The sequence below is a fragment of the Populus trichocarpa genome, unplaced genomic scaffold (genome assembly GCF_000002775.5).
Source record: "Populus trichocarpa isolate Nisqually-1 unplaced genomic scaffold, P.trichocarpa_v4.1 scaffold_1865, whole genome shotgun sequence".
Taxonomy (NCBI): Eukaryota; Viridiplantae; Streptophyta; class Magnoliopsida; order Malpighiales; family Salicaceae; genus Populus; species Populus trichocarpa.
Genome location: NW_026291150.1, coordinates 49,245 through 68,284, shown reverse-complemented (window position 1 = coordinate 68,284; position 19,040 = coordinate 49,245). Strand labels below are relative to the sequence as shown.

The 19,040-nt window shown below is 33.0% G+C and overlaps 3 protein-coding genes across 23 annotated transcripts; 1 reads left to right on the top strand and 2 right to left on the bottom strand.

Moving 5' to 3' along the window:
* Positions 1–233: 233 nt before the first annotated feature.
* Positions 234–3,994, bottom strand: LOC127904884 (disease resistance protein Roq1-like). Of its 3 annotated transcripts, none has more exons than XM_052449924.1 (5): positions 3,669–3,994; positions 3,251–3,582; positions 2,242–2,734; positions 1,004–2,102; positions 234–903 (listed from the first exon to the last, which is right to left on the bottom strand). In XM_052449924.1, exons 2-5 carry the CDS (start codon positions 3,354–3,356, stop codon positions 595–597), a joined length of 2,007 nt encoding a protein of 668 aa, XP_052305884.1. In that variant the 5' UTR covers positions 3,357–3,582; positions 3,669–3,994; the 3' UTR covers positions 234–594. The 3 variants fall into 3 exon arrangements, with proteins under 3 accessions (XP_052305884.1, XP_052305885.1, XP_052305886.1); XM_052449925.1 differs by having other exon boundaries at positions 3,278–3,582; XM_052449926.1 differs by having other exon boundaries at positions 3,278–3,387.
* A 3,759-nt stretch (positions 3,995–7,753) lies between these two features.
* Positions 7,754–11,378, top strand: LOC127904883 (uncharacterized). 19 transcript variants are annotated; one of them, XR_008058304.1, is made up of 7 exons: positions 7,756–8,620; positions 8,699–8,914; positions 9,452–9,531; positions 9,704–9,791; positions 10,218–10,278; positions 10,379–10,486; positions 10,901–11,209. XR_008058304.1 is itself a non-coding variant. In XM_052449920.1 (6 exons), exons 3-6 carry the CDS (start codon positions 9,462–9,464, stop codon positions 11,037–11,039), a joined length of 378 nt encoding a protein of 125 aa, XP_052305880.1. In that variant the 5' UTR covers positions 7,754–8,041; positions 8,762–8,914; positions 9,452–9,461; the 3' UTR covers positions 11,040–11,209. The 19 variants fall into 19 exon arrangements, 8 of the variants coding, with proteins under 8 accessions (XP_052305880.1, XP_052305878.1, XP_052305879.1 ...); XR_008058307.1 differs by adding an exon at positions 10,796–10,831 and having other exon boundaries at positions 7,756–8,914; positions 9,452–9,525; XR_008058312.1 differs by lacking the exon at positions 10,379–10,486 and adding an exon at positions 10,487–10,831 and having other exon boundaries at positions 7,754–8,914; positions 9,452–9,525; positions 10,198–10,278.
* A 5,617-nt stretch (positions 11,379–16,995) lies between these two features.
* On the bottom strand, positions 16,996–18,655 carry LOC7487152 (transcription repressor MYB6). Its single transcript, XM_002325697.4, has 3 exons — positions 18,319–18,655; positions 18,097–18,226; positions 16,996–17,894 (listed from the first exon to the last, which is right to left on the bottom strand). The coding sequence occupies exons 1-3, from the start codon at positions 18,449–18,451 to the stop codon at positions 17,201–17,203; spliced, it is 957 nt and encodes a 318-aa protein (XP_002325733.1). The 5' UTR covers positions 18,452–18,655; the 3' UTR covers positions 16,996–17,200.
* Positions 18,656–19,040: the final 385 nt, after the last annotated feature.

Below are 19,040 nucleotides of genomic sequence, written 5' to 3'. Positions count from 1 at the left end.
GTTTGAAACTTGAAGGTTTTGTAGATGCTGATCTAGCAGGAGATGTTGATAGCAGAAGAGCACTACAGGATATGTTTATACTCTAGAGGTACTGCCGTTTCATGAGTTCTACCTTGCAAAAGATCGTTGCTTTCAACAGCAGAAGCTGAATATGTTGCAGTCTCAGAATCTGCAAAAGAGATAGTATGGTTGCAGAGTTTCCTGAAGGAATTGGGCAAGTTGAATGGAAAGGTACTTTGTATAGCGACAGTCAGAGTGCAATCTTCCTTGCCAAGAATCCAGCATTTCACTCCAGGACGAAGCATATTCAGATCAAATATCACTTCATCCGACAACTGCTGGATGACGAGCAACTAATGCTAGAAAAGGTCTGTGGAAGCAAGAATCCAGCTGACATGTTAACCAAAGGAGTTACACTTGATAAACTGAAGTTGTGCAAAACTTCAGTTGGCCTTCAAGGATAAAAGATAATTTCATTGTTTGTCTCCAAGTGGGAGATTGTTAATTATTGGAGACAAGCAAGCCCCACCATGTGCAAGTGGGATTACCTAATCTCCCACTTAGCACATGGTGGAGGACTCCCCCTCACTCCCATTAATTGTATATTAATGCCCCCCCCTCCTGTGATGCTTTGTGGAGTGTATGAAGAACACAGAGAGCAGCGTGAGAAACACAGAGAGAAGAGAGAACAGAGAAGAATAGAGAGAGCTTGAGAGAGTAGAGTTGAGTTGAGAGAGTTTTATCTCCTCCTCCTTTGTTTGTATTGTTTGTAAGCTTCATTAATACAAACCAGTAGCTCCGTGGAGTAGGCAAGTTGCCGAACCACGTAAATTGTGTGTGTTTGAGTTCTGGATTTTTCCCAACACTGGCATCCAGCGCTAAACCCTCTACAACTTCCGTTCCCTAAAAAACCAACAAAATTCAATAGAGTTTCAAAGTAATTATATGCAAGAAGTTTAAAATGAAAGATAAACGAGCATTTTTGTATGCATTAAGTTATTACCATTTGCTTGCTGAGTACATTCCATGCATCCTCACATTGCCATACTCGGCTGCGTTTTCCTGGGTTGTTAGGTGACTCTTTGTGAATGATCTCCCTTCCCATGTCTCGTAATAGATTATGCATGCTTATATTTCCAGAAGCATTAACATTAATCAGAGACCTTTCACTGAGAGTTCCCAAATCATCCTCTGGATTGTAACCACATCGAGCTTCAAGTACATTTGCTACATATTCTTTATTTCTACCAATAAAAAAGCTTGCAAGATCAAGAAATGTATTTTGTAGTTTATGGTCATCCAGTTTGTCAAAACTTATTCGAAGTTTTTCCTGAATATCATGGTTTGGAATTTTTCTCAATTTGTCGATTATACATTTCCATCTAGATTTGTTTTTCCCGGACAAACAAGAACCTAAAACCTCAAGGGCTAAAGGAAGCCCTCCACAGTAATCAACGACATCATTCGAAACCTCAACATAATCTTTTGCTGGCTTGGTGTCCCTGAAGGCATGCCAACTGAAAAGTTGTAGGGACGCATCTCGTTTCAATTCTTTGACATGACATTTTCGATCCACTTTTAGAAGCAAGCGTTCATCTTCAGATGTAATTATTACTCTACTTCCGGGACCAAACCAACTTCCATCTCCCACCAAAGCATTTAGTTGGTACTGATGAGTTACATCATCAACAACAACAAGAACTCTTTTGTGACAAAGTCGTTCTTTGATCAGAACCATTCCTCTATCAACATTATTGATATTTGCAGGATTTTGCTTTAAGATATCATGAAGAAGTTGTTCTTGTAAAAGAACAAGACCATTCGATTGTTCTGAAGTTTCATTGATATTCGAAAGAAAACAGCTTCCCTCGAATCCATAGCAGAGTTGATTAAATACAACTTTTGCTATAGTCGTCTTTCCTATTCCCGGCATCCCATGTATGCCCACTAGGCGTACATCATCTGTCGCGGTACTTATGAAGTCACTAATAGTATGGACAAGGGGATCAATACCTACTACGTGAGTAGAAACATTTATGTACTTGGGATCCAATTTATTCAACACATCCTTGATAATGTCTTGGATAAATTTTGATTCGTGCCTGCTCATAAACAAAAGCAAGTCTTTAATAGAGAGACAATTAAGCATGCTAAAAAAAATTATTATTTCACATGGTAAAATCTAATGTATAATTACTCCATAAATGTGTGCAAGGGAATCTTAGAGAGAAAAAGGCATACCCATTTTCCATATCACTGAGATTCCATCCGGAGAGATTTCCCGTCTCCTCAAGAGCTTTTCTCCACTCCTTCACCTTCTCTTTAAAACAGTCTTCATGCTTATCAAATGCTTTTACAAAACTTCCGGTCTGCTTTCTCACATCTGAAGGATCAATGTCATAAAATACAGGAAGAACAATCTGACCAGTTTTCCTGTTTTTGCACTCAAGAATCTCTACAAGTTCATTAAGACACCATCTAGAAGAAGCATATCCTTTAGAGAAGACCACTATAGATATCTTTGATTCTTGAATTGCCTTGAGGAGATGTTTGGAGATTTCTTCACCTCTAGGAATTTCATTATGATCTCGAAAAGTGTAGATTCCTGCTTGGACTAAGGCAGTATATAGATGATCTGTAAAATTCTTGCGATTATCTTCTCCTCTAAAACTCAGAAATACATCGTAGGCCCCATTTGGTCTAGAGCGAGAAGACTCTGGCTCTGTCATGGCAGCTGCAGAAATTATGACACAATAAATTAGCAAGGGAGCAAGGAATGCATGTAAAGCGATCATCAGAGACAATACATGTAAATTCTGATGGGAATTTGTTAGAGAAGCTGAATTTTGATCTGTATATAATTTAAGTGACGTGATAAAGAGGAATCCCCGTGAAAGTGATTAATCTTTAAGAAACAAATAACATATTGACAGCAAATCATGAGCTTGGAAATGATAAAAGTGGTGGGATTTATTTTGATGTGTCCTAAAGAACTTCGTCTCTTAGAAAAACAATATATTATATTGTTTCCACCATGCTTCCCTACCTCCCTCTCCCCTGGTTATTTCTAACAAAAAGAAGTAAACTGATTTTGATTGCTAATAAGCATAGCCTAATATTTTGCCCTCTTTTTCTTCAACTTTTTAGCACCCAAGCAGAATGGAACTTTCACGATCCGATTTTAACATAACTGATCTACCAATGAAAATTTTTATTATTATGCTCTCAGCACGAGATATTTCTACGTTACGTGTGGAGACAAAACTGACAGGCTTACTGAGGTCAGCTTTTCTTCTCTTTCGCGAGGATGAATCGTTTTCTTCATCTTTGGATTGCTTGCGTTTTACTTTCTGCATTCTAAAATAGAATGATATTGTGCTTGAAGACCTACAAGGAACTCAATAAACTGGTCGATATTGATATATCTATCTGAACGTAAAGCTTCCAAATTATTGTTATAAATAAATACATGAAATTAAAACGAAGCAAAGAGAGTTAGTTATACCTCTAACCCAAGGGCTGGTTAGATTCCGCCAGCTAGCAACTGGAGATCAGAGAGGTTAGCTGATGAATATCGCTGTCCTGCAACAATCGATATTGCTGAAAAGATTAAACCAAAAAAGACTGCATGCATGCATGCAATCAGTAGCAACAATCCCAAAGATTACCTCTATATGGTGTTTATGAGTTGGTCGGATTCCATCTACTCGGTGACTTTAAAGATCAAATTGCAGCAATCAGAAAGGTTAGCTGAAGAGCGAAGCAATGAGGACTGATGAAGGTTGGTACAGACTATTGTTCCAGAGAAAGAATATGCTTTCTTGCAATTTATTAGCAACGCAATAATTGTTAAAAATAAAAGGTAACATATACAGGAAAAGGAGCAAAGAGATTTCGTTAGCTACAAATTGATCAAAATCAAGCAAATTTATAGCTCTTGCTTGAGCATCAAACAGTTTTTTCGAGAGCTAAAGCAGTCAAGAAGCAGGTGTATCATGAAGTGGCAATAAGGGTATTTTATCAACCGTGTTGTTGGTGAGGTTTTGACCGCATCGGAGTAAAATGGCATGATTTTCCACACGGCAAACTAATAACACCATTATCATGCAATCGGCTGCCTCCATCTCTCCTCCGTCTAATCTGATACTCTCAAAATCAAATGGTCTAAATTTCCACGATCCTTTTTTCAAAGCCTGGGTTATTTTTTTTCCAGACAAGACTTTGACTAGTACGTCAACTGAACTTTCTTTCTTTACTTTTGATTAAATGTTACACTGAATTTCTTTCTTTGGTTCAAAAGGTTAGAATTCCCGGCAATATAAACTTTACCGATATTCTCATACCATGTTTCCATAATGTAGTTTTATATGTAGCAAAAGATTTCTATTTCTATTGTTTTCTAAAAGACTTTTTGACACCTGCGAAAGCACAAGCAATTGATTCTAACTAGTCAAATACCCCTAAAATATTCCATAATGTATCAAAGTAATTGCATAAAGTTAGCTTTAAAGGTCTTCAGCCGTAGATCAAGACGATGGAGAATTAACTCAAAGGTTGAATTCCAATATAGCAATTGATTCTCAAAGACCAATTTATTTCTAACTAGTCAAATACTCCTAAAATATTCCAGAACGTATCAAAGTAATTGCTAGACTTTGAAATTTTCCTTTCACAATTTCATTTCATTAGGTTAACATTTGACCAATACTTTTCTACATGCACCATTAAATACCTAATGAATTCAAAAACATATTTCACAAAATCCAAATATATCTGCAATGTAGAAATATATGACTGACCACTTGTGTTTCAACAATACAAAAAAAAAAAAAACAAATTGGTTTTTTATGAGCAATTAAATTTATATTTTCTAAGAAATCCTCTTCTACACAATACCCTACATAGTACCCTGTTAATGATTGTACTTCATTATTTCACACCCTTTGGTTCATTCCTCCAAACACTCATGTTAAACACCTTAATTCATAGTTTTTTTTTTCTGAAGAGAAAACTCTGTCATGGTTTATCTCCACCTCAAAGGCTGCTTGTAAAATACCAATCTCCTCCCACAAAATACACCTCTTGGTAACCAAACTCCCTGCATAAACTCAATAGTTTCAACCTTAAAATTTCCTCTGTTCCACATTACCAAAATTCCACCAAGACAACTATTAATTAATTCACAGCCTAATCACCAATCTCCCTATCCAATTGCTTTGTAATGTCTACTGTTAGAACCGCCAGATCTTAAGCACTTATAAATCCCAGAAACTGCCCAGCATTTAACATCTCTTGCACCTCATCATCTTTCCCATTCTTTTATGGTACAGACACGTCACTAAGATGAGTGTAACGAGCGTTTCCTTGTCTGATGCCAGAGTCAAGTGAGCTTGAACCATCCTCTTCCCCTTCTGCCGTATCGTTTTCTAAACTGTCAGTTGATGAAAAGACTTTAACCTTCCTCTTCCTTCTCTGTAAAATCATAGGGTGAAATATATGCTGGGTATTTGGGTTTATGACTTGTTCTTCTGATAGTTGAGGACTCTCAAGAGGCACTAATTCATGGGATGGGCTAGATACTGTTTTTATTTAGCAGTTTCCGTAGTTGAAACTCAATTCCAAACACCCCTTAGTGCTGATCTTCTCTCCAATATTTCCGGAACAGAATTTCAACAGGAACATCGGAAACAGCTGTTTTACAGATTTCCAAATCCCTGTTGTTATGCGAACAGTTAATCACATCCACAATCAACGCCAAATCTGCACAGCTTATAGTTGCAATCTCGTCAGAATTTTCAACATCAAAGTGTCAGCAGTACTAGTCTCTGTTTCACTCTCATCTTCCTGCTTCATCAGATCAAAAGCTGCCATACTGTACTCAATAGCTTCAGATACTAGATAATGCAGAGGATCCAATTCCTGCAATTTGATCTTATAATCTTTCCCATTTAACCACAATCCACAAAGTAGTGTGCTCTTTAATAAATCTGTGAAGCCGTGTTCCAATTAAAAGATCAATATGACCAAGATTGCTATACCCCAAATTGATTTTGTCAAAACCTATAGCTCTACCATATGCTGATATAATCTTGTTATTGCTCGTAACATTCCAAACAGTTATTGGCAAATCAGTAGCTTCAATCCAGGCAAATCAATCAATTGAACCATCTGTATCAATTCAAGGCCTCAACTCATCAAAATAACCATGCCAAAGCGGTATATACAATTCAAAAGCTTCCATCGTGGAGTCATAAGTATTGAACGAGATCAAAGCTTGTGATGCACCCATAGAACAAAAACCCGTTAATTAAACTCCATTGGAATGCAAGTCTTTCCTTATATCCTGATAATTAACACCTTCATTTATCACTCCTACCAAGCTATTCTTCATCCATGCAACCTCCTCCTCTTCTGGATCATGTGTTCTAAAGTGTGCAGCCACTGGTTGAACAACAGGGACTTCATTAATAGTCTCATTTTGGATGACATGGACTCCGTTGATATCCTCTGTTTGAATAGTAGGGTGTGCATTGCTTCGGAGTTCACGAGTGCTTGCTGAATTTTTTTCTGCGCGCTACCATAGCATAACTTCTGCAGTCTTGCTCCCTTACTGGTACTAATACACGTTGAACATGTTTTTTTAATCGGAATCCGAAGCGCTGAATCTTTATTCACATGTTGAAACCGCTTCAAATTTGCACGTAGACGATAAGACCTAAACCATTCTCCATTAAGCTTTCCAAGGAGCTCCTGTTGCGAAGAATCTGTTTTCATTGTAACGAAGCCAAACCTCCGTGTTTGTTAAAAGCTAAACCGGTTTCTTCTGTTGTTTCTTCGTGATATGTACATAACAATCACTACTCCATATTCGTTAAAAGTTCTGCGGTGGCTTTGATAATCTACCCAACAGAGGAATCGCTCAAAGTAAATCTGAGACGGTGGTGTCTGAGGCAAGGTAGATGGCAGCAAGGTAGTAGTGTGGTTGGATTTTGATTCTGTAATTAGTTTAGTAGTTTGAGTTTGAGTTTTCGTTACAGTACGACCTTTAGGATCAAGACTGGATCTTTTGTTGGAATCATTCAAGATCCATAAACCATACTTTAAAACCTCGACAGAACGCCTAACTTTCGTAACAGTACACACCTTTAGGATCACTACTCCATATTTGTGTAGAGTTTCTGAGAGGAAAGAATGAGATGAATATTTTTAAAATATTAATTTCAAAGGAATTATCTTATCAGATTTGTTTTTGTCTAATTTTTATAAATTAAATTTTATTTGAAATTTAAATCAATATTTTTAAGAAGGATTTTAAAAAAAAAATAGTATCCATTATATTCTCAATCTTCACTACTAAAAGCCTCTTCGTAATTTTAAATTTATAGTTATTCTTAAGAAAAAAAAAGAATTTACCTTAAGTTTTTAATCTTTCATAAATTATTGTTTTTTTTATAAGTAAATTTTCAATTAAGATAATAAAAAATATAATATTTCAAAAAAATATCATATGTGAGGTCTAATGAGTGGGTATTTCAAAAGTTTTTTTAAAATATTTTTTTTAAAAAAAAAATATTTATATTTTTTTTTAAATTAGTTTTTTTAAAATATTTATATTTTTTGTTTTAAATTAATTTTTTTATAATATTTTTATATTATCTAAAATGTGATGTTAAAAATAAATTTTCTAAAAGTAAAAAAAATATTTTATTTAAATATATTTTTAATAAAAATATTTTTCTACGGTAATACCAACCGAGCTCTTACAGAGACGCATGCAGCCCACTTTAGCATACCTCAGCACTGCACTGCGTTGAACTTGGTAGAGACATCTCCTTCCTTTGTGCGCTTTGTCCTTCTCTTCTGTCTCTTTAAAAACTCCGAAAATCAAAAATCAAAACCCACAAATCAAAATTCTCTCAGAGAGAAACTTTTCTCATTCTTTTGAGTTTTAAATAATACCCATTGAAGGAAAAAATCGTGGAGATTGCTGGATGCTCTTCTGGTTTCAGTTCCTCCTCTAATGATGTCTGGGCTAAACTTGGTCTTTTCAACTTCTCTTTCTTTCTACAGTTTGTGTTCTTTCTTATGTTATGCTCTCTTTGTTTCCTAAGTAAATGACTAACGAAACTGTTTTTAGTGAAGTTTAGTGTTGAAACTGACATTTTATTGGAAGTTAAATTGAAATGAAATGAACCCAGATGAGGAAATTTAGCAAAGAAAGAAACTTTCTTGGGTTTGGGTTCTTAATTTTCGTTGTTTCATTTTTTGGAATGCGACCTGTTAATGTATGTGTGCATCCATGTTTGTGGAGGGATTGTTACTGTGAGAAAGTACTTTTGTTGAATGTGAGTGAATCTAATTATAGTGAGAGTGCATTGGAGTTAGAAAGTTGGAGACTTTTTCAACATGAATCATGAATGATGAACGTAAACCCTATTGGTTAATTCAATTTTACTCTTTTGTACTGAACATTGGCCTTTTCTTGCCTAACCAAGTATCAAAGACTATACAGTTCCTATTCCTATTTTGAATTGAGGGCCTGTAGAAGTCTGAAGTGCCGATACCGGAGCATAGTAGCTTCATCGTGCCTCCAATTTGTGTGACAATTCTGTTTGGTGCTGTACGTGCTGAGAATCATATGCCCTGTTTACTTATTTGATCATTTGCAAAGTGACCGTGTAAATCTAATTAACTGCAGTGTTTGACAGCAAGCTTTTCCTTGCTGGGATCTTGGATATCGATTTATTCTTCACTGTTGCAGTACCATCTGACTCAAGATATTCTGATGTTGAGATAAGATCAAATGAAATGGTAATCTGCTCTGAGATTACAGCTTTTTTTCTCTTGAGAAGCATGAATGGAGCAAAATAACTAGGAATTCAAATCGAAGTTCTGCCACGATCCAAAATAAGAGGTAATTTGTATTTCCTTGAACAGATCATTTTTTAGCTGTGCAATTCTTATTTCTTGTCTGAGAGGTCCGAAATCAATCCTGGGTACTAAGAGCTGATAAATCAGTTCGTCAATTTATATTTTAAGGTTTTCCGAGTAAAGTTTTAAATAGGTTTGTCTTCTCTCAAAGTAAGGAAGTAGATGGTGCTATTGTCCTGTAAAATCCGAAAATCTAGTTTCCAATTGCTGAAAGAAGATTCTTACAGGCATGGTGGTGCTTTTTGCATTATTAGAGATCGAGGTTGAAACTTATTTTTCATTTGTCTAATATCATGGATGAGTTGATTTATGTATAGAGATTGATATAATTAAGTAGTAACCCTCCAGAAATCTCAGACATGGATTTCTATGTTATCGACTCTTACTAGACAATTGACTAAATCACAGGCAAAGGGTTGCCTTCTTGTGGGAGACAAAGAGCTGTATTTAGTTGATGAATCATATTGCTTATAACTCTTGACAAGTGCATGTATTTTCAATCTGAATGCTCTGATTTCAGAGATGGGAACATGGAATGGCTTCATTTGGGAATGGTCCTTATCATGGAGGAGGAGACTTTGGGACTAGGAAAAGGTAAAGGTAAAGGAAAGGGAATTATCACAATTTCTATAAGAGATCTCTTTAAGCCAAAATTAGTTTTTGTTAACTTTGGGCATTCACTTAGTGTACCCCTCTCTAATTGTTCATTGATGTTTCTACCGTCTACTGCTACAAAGTCTGATAAGATTGACTCACATTTTTTGTTTTATAGATCACAGTAAGGTGTATTGGACAGATGGGAAGAACATTGCAGGATATTATCTCAGGTTGGATTGGGAAATTGAACAACAGAGAAATTGGTGGGTTGGTTAATTCTTTATCCTCAACTTAATGGTTTAAAAAGTGAGTTTGTTAGGTCCCAAAATCAGTTACCCTCATGTTATTTTCTTTCTGAGGGCATTTAACGATATATTTACATATATCATGGGGTAGTGTTAATTTTAAATGAAATTCTGAAATATTTTGGAATGTATCTTAGGACAACAGTGGGAAATGGGTAATGACGTGTTATCTATGATGCAGAAAGAAAGGGATCTTTTTATTGTTTTCAGGATGAAATGTCTCTAAAATTTGGATATTGGTAGGTGTTATTTCTCAGTATTAGGCTAAAATAATACAACAGTATTTCCTTTAAGAAGGCTTCTATTTTTTTTTTTTTTCTCAGATTGTCTCTGGAAGATAACACTTTGGTTTTAATTTGGGCAGTTTTTTAACTCTTGCTGCAGATCGAACTAGGATGCCATTGAATCTTGCTGAGATGATAACTGTTGGAACACATGTTTGCAAGTAAGGATGGATCCTTTTATTTTGAATGTTAAATTATTTCATGAAGTAATATACCTCCTTTTCATGGGGGTTGAAACAGACATTGATATTTTTAGTTTAGGGTGGGTTCATGCTTGTGTTTTCTAAATCTTCCAAGGACAAGTGAAATTCTTGGCGACAATTCTATGCTGACATAAGCTAGAGAGCAGCTAAAACCACTGTCCGACAGGTAAACAGCTGAGTAGTATAAACATTTATGGGAATTTGTAGTCCTCTTGAAAGTCACAGCTGCTCAGCTACTTTCTGTGGTTGTTACTTTGTTTCGATTTTAATCTGTCTGGAATTTGATTTTCTATGGCGTTCTCATTCATGACTATGCATAGGCTATGTCTGGCCTGAAGCTTCACAAATGTCTGCTCTAACTAGCCTTTAGTTACTGTGTAATAACAAAACCTCTGCTGTCCTACAAGAGGTGGAATCAGTTACCGCTAAACATCACTGGTGATAGATCATTTGACGAGCTTTCAATTTATTGCAGTTGATGCTGTTCTTGCTGACTTGCTGTTTTCTTCAAGTGGGTTAACATAAATGTTAATTTTTTTTTTTTTTATTTCTCTGATGTGTCACTAATTGTTTGATGCAGTGATTGTCATGGCAATTTGATCTCCTTTCTGCTATACTGGTTTCGGATTTCAATGCCTAAATATGTACGTACAGTTGGTTTTAAGCAGTATAGAAGCTTGTCTAAGCAAGTGGTTCGATTTATGTTTTTCAATATATGATTTTTAGAAACTATACTCGATTTTTCTATGAAGAGTGAGGTTCCATGTATGATCTGGATTTCATGAGTGCTTTAGCCTTGAAGCAAATTCTCGAGCAAGCCATGGCCCATTTTATGGTATGGTCCCTCCATTCATGATGAAGAAAAGATTGAAAGTGGAATTGGATACCCTGTCTAAAAGTGCACTATTTTTTTTTTTTTTTTTTTGTGTAATTGATGAAGTTGGTTAGAACAATTAGTGGTGTAGTTGATAACATTTAGGGTGTTTGTTTTTTATGTTGAAACCGTATTTTATGATTTTTTTTAATTTTATTTCTATTTGAAATTATTTTTTTTCGTGTTTTGAATCGTTTTGATAATTAGATATTAAAAATAATTTTTAAAAAATAAAAAATATTATTTTCATACAAAAATCACTTTTAAAAATAACTATCATGTTCATTGACACTATATTCATCTTTTTCATCAATTTTTTCATAGTTGAGTGAGAAAGGACTATGGGCTTGTTTGAGATTGTAATTACTGTTGTTTTTTAAAGTGTTTTTTGTGTTGAAATATATCAAAATGATATTTTTTTATTTTTAAAAATTATTTTTAAGATCACCGTATCAAAATGATCTAAAATATATAAAAAAAAATTTAATTTTTAGCAAAAATAAATTAAATTTTTTGACAATGTTGGTTGAACTGTGTTCCCCAATGTTACCTAAGCATGAAGCAGCAATTCGAAATGCACGAATCATCCTCTGCCTTGGTGTTGGGTTAGGTTAACTTTAATAATAAAAAATATTATTATTATTTTTATCTAAAATAGTGATTCAGTTTTATTTTATTTGTATTCAAAGTTGTTTTGGGTTTGACTTGGATTGGCTTGATAATCAAGTAATTTTGATCCTAAAATGAGTTAGACCCAAAATAAAGTTTGACAATTATGATTAACTATATAAAAGCTTATCTTAATTAATTATATAGAAGCAAGCTGGTTCGAGAATCATGCTTCCCCGTGTTTGGAAAAAAACTTATCATTGTGATTTGTTTTTTACATTTTTATGTCAAAACATCTTTAATCATTCTAAAAATCATCAAAATTAAAAAAAAAATTAAAAAAAAAAACCATTATCAAATGCAATCAAACATGTCCAAAACCTTCATTCATTAGAAACTGATGCTGATTTATGAATTTAGATGATCTTGTCGGAGACAATACCTGGTACTATATTACGGGGTATTTTTTAAAAATATTTTTTTATTTTTAATATTAACACATAAAAATTATAAAAAAACTAGTAAAACATATCTAAAATCAAAAGATACACTCACACAATTTCTTGCACCGTCATAAGAGAAATCATCATTGTTTTTTTTATTATTATTATTTATGTGAGGTGTCTGGGCCAGCTTGCACGTATTGCAACTAATCCTCACAGTTCCTAAAATTAATGACCAAGTAAGTCTTCATCTTTTTTTATTCACGTGGGGTGTCTGGGTCAGCTTGCGCGTATCTCGACTAATCCTCACAGTTCTTAAAATTAATGACCAAGTAAGTCTCCAGTGGCTATCAATATTAACAACCATAGAGTTCAAATCTAGACCACAAAAAATATAAATTCTTTAATCCCAATTTCTTACCGGTCTATTTATATAGAGGTTAATCTATTAATTAATTTCGCAATCTTCATCAGCTATATATATTTATATAATATACCTATTGATTACTTTGAATCAGCCACGTATGCGAAAGTTGTTTATCAATGAATCGCATGTATCCAAATGGCAATTGTGAAACTTGTTTCCTGAAACGTTAGTGTGGAAAAATAGTTGAAACGTGTGTTTTTAAAATTTTAATTTTTTTTGTTTAAAATAATTTTTTTATATATTTTTAGATTATTTTGATGTATTATTAAAAATTATTTTTTAAAAATATATTATTTTGATATATTTTCAAATAAAAAATATTTTAAACCATAACTGTTATCACACTTTTAAATACCTTCTAAATTAATTTATCATAAATAAAAACTGAGTTTGTCTAGCACAACTTCTCTTTGTATATTATATATATAATTACATCGTTGTAATCATTAAACCTTTTAACTTAAAAAATATGAGAAACAAAACATAATTCAAATTAGATTTTAATTTAAACAAAGAAAAAATATTAACTTCATCAAACTTAATTATCTCAAACATATTTTTAATAAAGTGGTTAACCCAACAATTTAAATTGAGAAAATATTAACTTAATCAAACTCAGTTAATACATTGATTAACCTAATAAAATATGGTTCAAATTTAATTGGACTAAAACAAAAAAAAGGAAAAAGGAAAAAAAAACAATAAAATAATATTATTTTAATAAAAATAATTGATCTGGGATCATCTAATAATTTAATTTAAAAAAAATAGCTCTTGGATTCTATATATATATATATATGCACCTCAATAATGGATTGTTGGGCATGAATTTTTCCCTCTTTCGTGACCTCCAATTTCCTAAACGTGTTTTGAATATTTTGTGTCGAATCAATTATTTTCGGGAACTTAAATTTTGAATCATGGAAGACAGACAGAACAAGAGATTAAAAATTAAAAATTAAAAATTAAATTAATTTTTTTAAAAAAGGGGGGTCCTTTTGCCTCTCACATGTCCCTTTCAGAACTGAACATTGCTTAGACCATCCATTACTACCTCAAATAGAACAATGTGACAAAGGGAGAAGAAAACAAAGGAGTTAGGTAAAGGGTATGACATGCTCTTTTCCTTCTAGAAGGCAAGTCCAATCCTCAAATTTACTCAGACACGACTCTCTTCTCTTCTATTATTAATGCAACATGTGATATAATAAACTTGCTATACGATGCCGTTTGTTTCCCAGTTCAAAAATATTTTAAAAAAATAAAAAATATTATAAAAAACAATTATTACTGCAGTATCTACCTAACTCTGATACAGTATTAATTCAAGAAACTAGGTAAGAGTTAAAAGAAGCATATGAAAGAGACAACATTAAAAAGGGACAGGAAGCAGCAGAAGCAAGAATTCAAGAGAAGAGACAGAGGGTAGTTGTCTATCTGACATAGCCCTTCTACCTACCAAAAACAACATGTTCTTTTCCAACCTCTACACTCATGATCTGCCAATGAGACCCCTCCTTGTAATATTCTCCTCTTTTGCATTTAGCCTTCCTTTTATAGTTATTAAACCACAACAAGAGCTGCTCGGGTGTAAATCTCGAGTCTGAATTATATTTTAGAATTTTATTTAAAAATTTAGGTTATTAGATTGAATTATTTGTTTAGTATAAAATTATAATTTTATTAATCAAATAGTTATGAGTTTAAATCTCAATAATTATCATTTTATTTAATAAAAATTAAATATAAAATAGCACGGTTTTATGCAAGTTTTAAATTCAAAAAACTTTCTTTTAAAATGGTGTGTTAGAGAATTATATAAATCATATATTAAGATATCATCTGATAATTTAAGCTATTGGGTTAATATAGTTCTTTAACATTAATCATATTAATATTAATATAGATGATACAAGTTAATTAATTTTTAAAAAAAAAATTAAAGTGATATTGTTGTTTTGACTCTGTATATTATATTGAATCACATATCAACTTGAATTTTTTATCAGGTGGTATAAAATTAATTTCTAAACAATTCTATTAATCCTGTCAACAATAATTTATAGGTCGGGTCATAGATTGGATGAGTGTAATGGTAGTGTATTCTTTTAGAGTAATTTTAATCAAATTAGATCAATTAAATTCAATAGTAATTTTTTTTCCTTGCAAACCTTAGCCTAATTCATGGAAGTTAAATTATGATTTCCTTGTTTAGCCATGAGGGGCAAATTCTAAGGGGATAAAAATAGCAATGCACTTGATTTGGGGTTGTTGGCATTAAAAGTCTCTATTCAACCTTAGGCCATAAGATCGTCCTGTTTTTTATACCTTACAATTTCAAACAGGTTTATGGGAATCCTATTTTCATATCTGTCATTTTGGTGCTTCCATGAATTGTTCATATATACTTCACATTTAACTATATTGGGCAGTAGAAACTTTCAATGTAATTATGAGATGATGATGATTAGGATAAAATTAGGAGTTCAAATTTAAATTCAATAAAATTTGAAGGATAAAATTAATTATAAAAAAACAAGAAAAACATAACATTAAAGAATGAAACTGAAAAAAAAAATCAGAAAGAAAATTAGAGAGAGAAAAACAAAAGCCAAAAAGAAATCACCCAAGTAAACTCGAGTTGATCTTTTTAATCTGTTGCCCGGGTTATGGAACTGAGTTAACCTAAAAAAACAACTAAAGAATTACAAAAAAAAATCCTCAAGAAGTCCAATTTCCAATCAAGTTAATGTCGAAATATGAAAATGAAAAAAAATCAATTTAAAAAAAAAAAAGACTAAAATAGGGGGACTTAAGTCAATTTAAGTAAACTCACCAAACTCACTCACATAGAAAGCAAATAAAAAAAGATTATATAGCTCAATTCTCAAGTAATTCAATGTTGAAGGGTGAAATTGAAAATAAATCAACTTAAAAAAATAATAAGAAAAAAATATTTGAGTCAACTCATGTTAACTTCTAAAACCCGTGACTTGGGTTGTAAGATTGTGATTACCATATTGAGAGTAAATTAAAAAAAAATACAAAACTCAATTCCTAACTAATTAACTAATTGTTGAACGATGAAACCAAAATTAATAATTTAAAAAAGTGTATTAAAAAGAAACGATTTAAGGCAATACGGGTTAACTTTTCAAACTCGCGATCCAAAATTATCCCATAGAAAAAAATAACAATTATAAAAAATAAAATTGAAAAATTAATCAAGTTTTAAAAAGAATATCAAAAAAATATCAAAAAATGAGGACAAATATAATTATAGGAGAAAATTTACGAAACAATGCACAAAAATCAAGCTAATGATAGAGAAAAGAGAGATGAAGGGAGAAAAAAGGTTGTAGGCACCATATCGCAACCCCAACCTCTACACATACAGCCCTAAATGGAAGAATCCACCAAGATTATTCAAGAAAGACCATGGAAGACCTCCTTCGGATGTCAAAGGAGGCCATACACGCCTCCATATGCGGCGACACTCCTCACATGTACAGCCCTAAATGGAAGAATCCACCAAGATTATTCAAGAAAGACCATGGAAGACCTCCTTCGGATGTCAAAGGAGGCCATACACGCCTCCATATGCGGCGACACTCCTCACATGATGGCATAATTACTCAAACCTTAATTATTTTATATCAATATTAACTGCATGTCATAATTTTTTCTTGACATCACTACACCTCCATGTATAGGCAAGCAGAACAAACTACAAGTCCAATTCTAAATAAATTTAATTTGAAAGAATCAAATAAAAAAAGTCGAGTAATAAAAAAAAAAACGAATATTTTTCACTACCCATTCAATTTAGTCCCTAATATCATAAAAATAGGCGTAATATTTGTTAAATCTTCAAATTCAATCTTCAAAATTTTAATTGTCTTAAATTAATAAAATCTTATTTTATCTCAACTAACCAAGTGATGGAATTTTCCTCAACTTTGTGCAACCTACTAGATAACAAAACAAACCATCAAGTCTAATTCCAAACTAAAGTAAGGTGAAAAAAATAAATTGAAAAAAAAATTAATTAAGCGATAAAAAAAAAACTGGAGGAAAAAAATAACTAAAAAAATAAAAAAACACTATGAAAACTAATACAATTCACAATGTTTCTCTCTACTGCTATAGTGAATAACCCATAATTTATTTTTTTAATTGTAATTGTAATGTGTGTTCGTAATCTTGTCAAATATAATAGAATGACAATAACAGCAGTGTTTTCATTCAATGAAACATAAAACTTCAAGGACCAATATATCAAATTAGTAAAAATGAAATTCAAAGTAAAACCTCTAAGTAAATTACCATAAAATAAATATAAAACTTTCATTAATTATCCGAGAAATTAAGTTCCTATTAAAACTTGAAAGAAAATAATAAGAGCGAAAACTAAAGCCAAAACTCAGCATGGAACATTTTTCTAAACTGTTGGGGTTAATTTTTCTTAAACCCTCCATGGTTTACATACATGTGAACTAGCCTTATCAAACTGATCCCCGGTCATCATCAAGCATCCAAAGGTCTGTAAAATCTATAAAGACTATCAGCTGTTACAAATTTTTCCACGGCATTACAACAACTACATGCTTGACTGTTCTTGAACCCTCGATTGTAAGAACACAAACATGCTGTTCTATGAACAACAGCAGGGGCACTGGAGGTGGGAGTAGCAGGGGTCCCAAACAATTGATATGTGACTACTTGTTCTTGATGCTGTTGGTTTGCTTGCTTTGAATCATTAAGATCATTGACAGAAGAAAGTTGAGATTGACATGGAAGACCAATAGAGAGCTCAAGATTGAGTTTATGATTTGGATGCACTTCTAATTCTGCTGTCACGCCACTGCTACTATTGGAATCTTCAGCAGAGTCACTGCTGCCACCTACCTTGATAATACTTGAATCGCTAGCCTTCTTGACTATGTTGCTCATCATAAACTCTGGCTGGGCTTGAACAAATAAATAGTTTTGTTCTTCAAGTTTAAAGTTAGTAATCCTTTTGGTGCCCATGTTGCTATTTTTATTGTTGGTGCTGTTTGTGGTGGTGGAAGTGGTGGAGGAGGTGGTGGTGGAATTGAGTGGACGGTGAGTTTGAGGATCAACTCCACGGCTAAAGAGCTTTCTCTTGATATGAGTATTCCAATAATTCTTTATCTCATTGTCAGTTCTTCCTGGCAGCCTAGCAGCAATGAGAGACCACCTGGAAGATTTTCAAGAAATTAAAAACAAAAAATTAGAACCAAAACTCATCATAACCAGTTGAGATTTTGTTCTTGTGAAAAGAGATATAGCTCTAAAAGTTCATCAAAAGTTGAATATTGGAAACAAATACTGCTGCCATTTTTTCCAAAGCTAGCCTTTTGCTTTTATTGGAAGAAATAAAGCGAAAGCAAAGCACTCACTTGTTTCCAAGTAAGCTGTGAAGGTTGATGATGAGTTCATCTTCTTCGTCACTGAAGTTTCCTCTCTTGAGATCAGGCCTTAGGTAGTTTATCCACCTCAGTCTACAACTTTTGCCACATCTAAGCAAACCTAAAACAAAAATCAATAAAAGATATGAAGGGTGATCTTCTTCTTCTTATTCATGGCACAAAGAGCGGGGAGAAAAGAGAAAAAAAAGTTACCAGCTGCCTTAGGGAGAGACCTCCAACAACCTTCACCATGAGATTTGATATAATTAATGAGACGTTCATCTTCTTCTTTAGTCCAGGCACCTTTGTTGGTGTGTTCTTTCTCACAACAAGGAGATCTGCCCATGATTTTCTTCCTTTTCTTCTTCGTGTCCAAATCAAGAGAGAAGAGACGTGACGAGAGGGGGCAAAAAAGCCTTGGATGTGTTTGTGTTAGAAATGTGGGAAAATTCGAAGAAAACTGCTGGGAGAAGAATGCAAGAGAAGGGAAGATATATATGTAAATGGGAGGTGGGGAGAGAGGGGAGAGAGAGCAGGGCTGCAATGCAATTGACTTGGGACACTATACAATTATTTAATATTCGTTTTCAAGTAATGGCATGGGATTTGACTAAGTTGGTGAGAAAGATGAGTGGTTACAATTAAGTTAGTGCTGGATTTGGTAGGTAGCCCTACTTTCTTTCCATTTATTGGGAGTCAATTGTCTTTCACCTCTTGAAATTTGTCCATCCTTTTTTAGTTTCATTTCTCTATTAGTGTAGTGTTTCTTTCTGTGATTGGATTTTTAAAAAAACAAAATTCTCAAAAACAAAAATTGGATTTTTTTTATTATTTAAATAAATTGATCCTGAAAATAAAAAATATAAAAAATATCATTTTAATATATTTTTAATTAAAAAATTACTCTTACAAAATATCATAAATCACACTAGAAT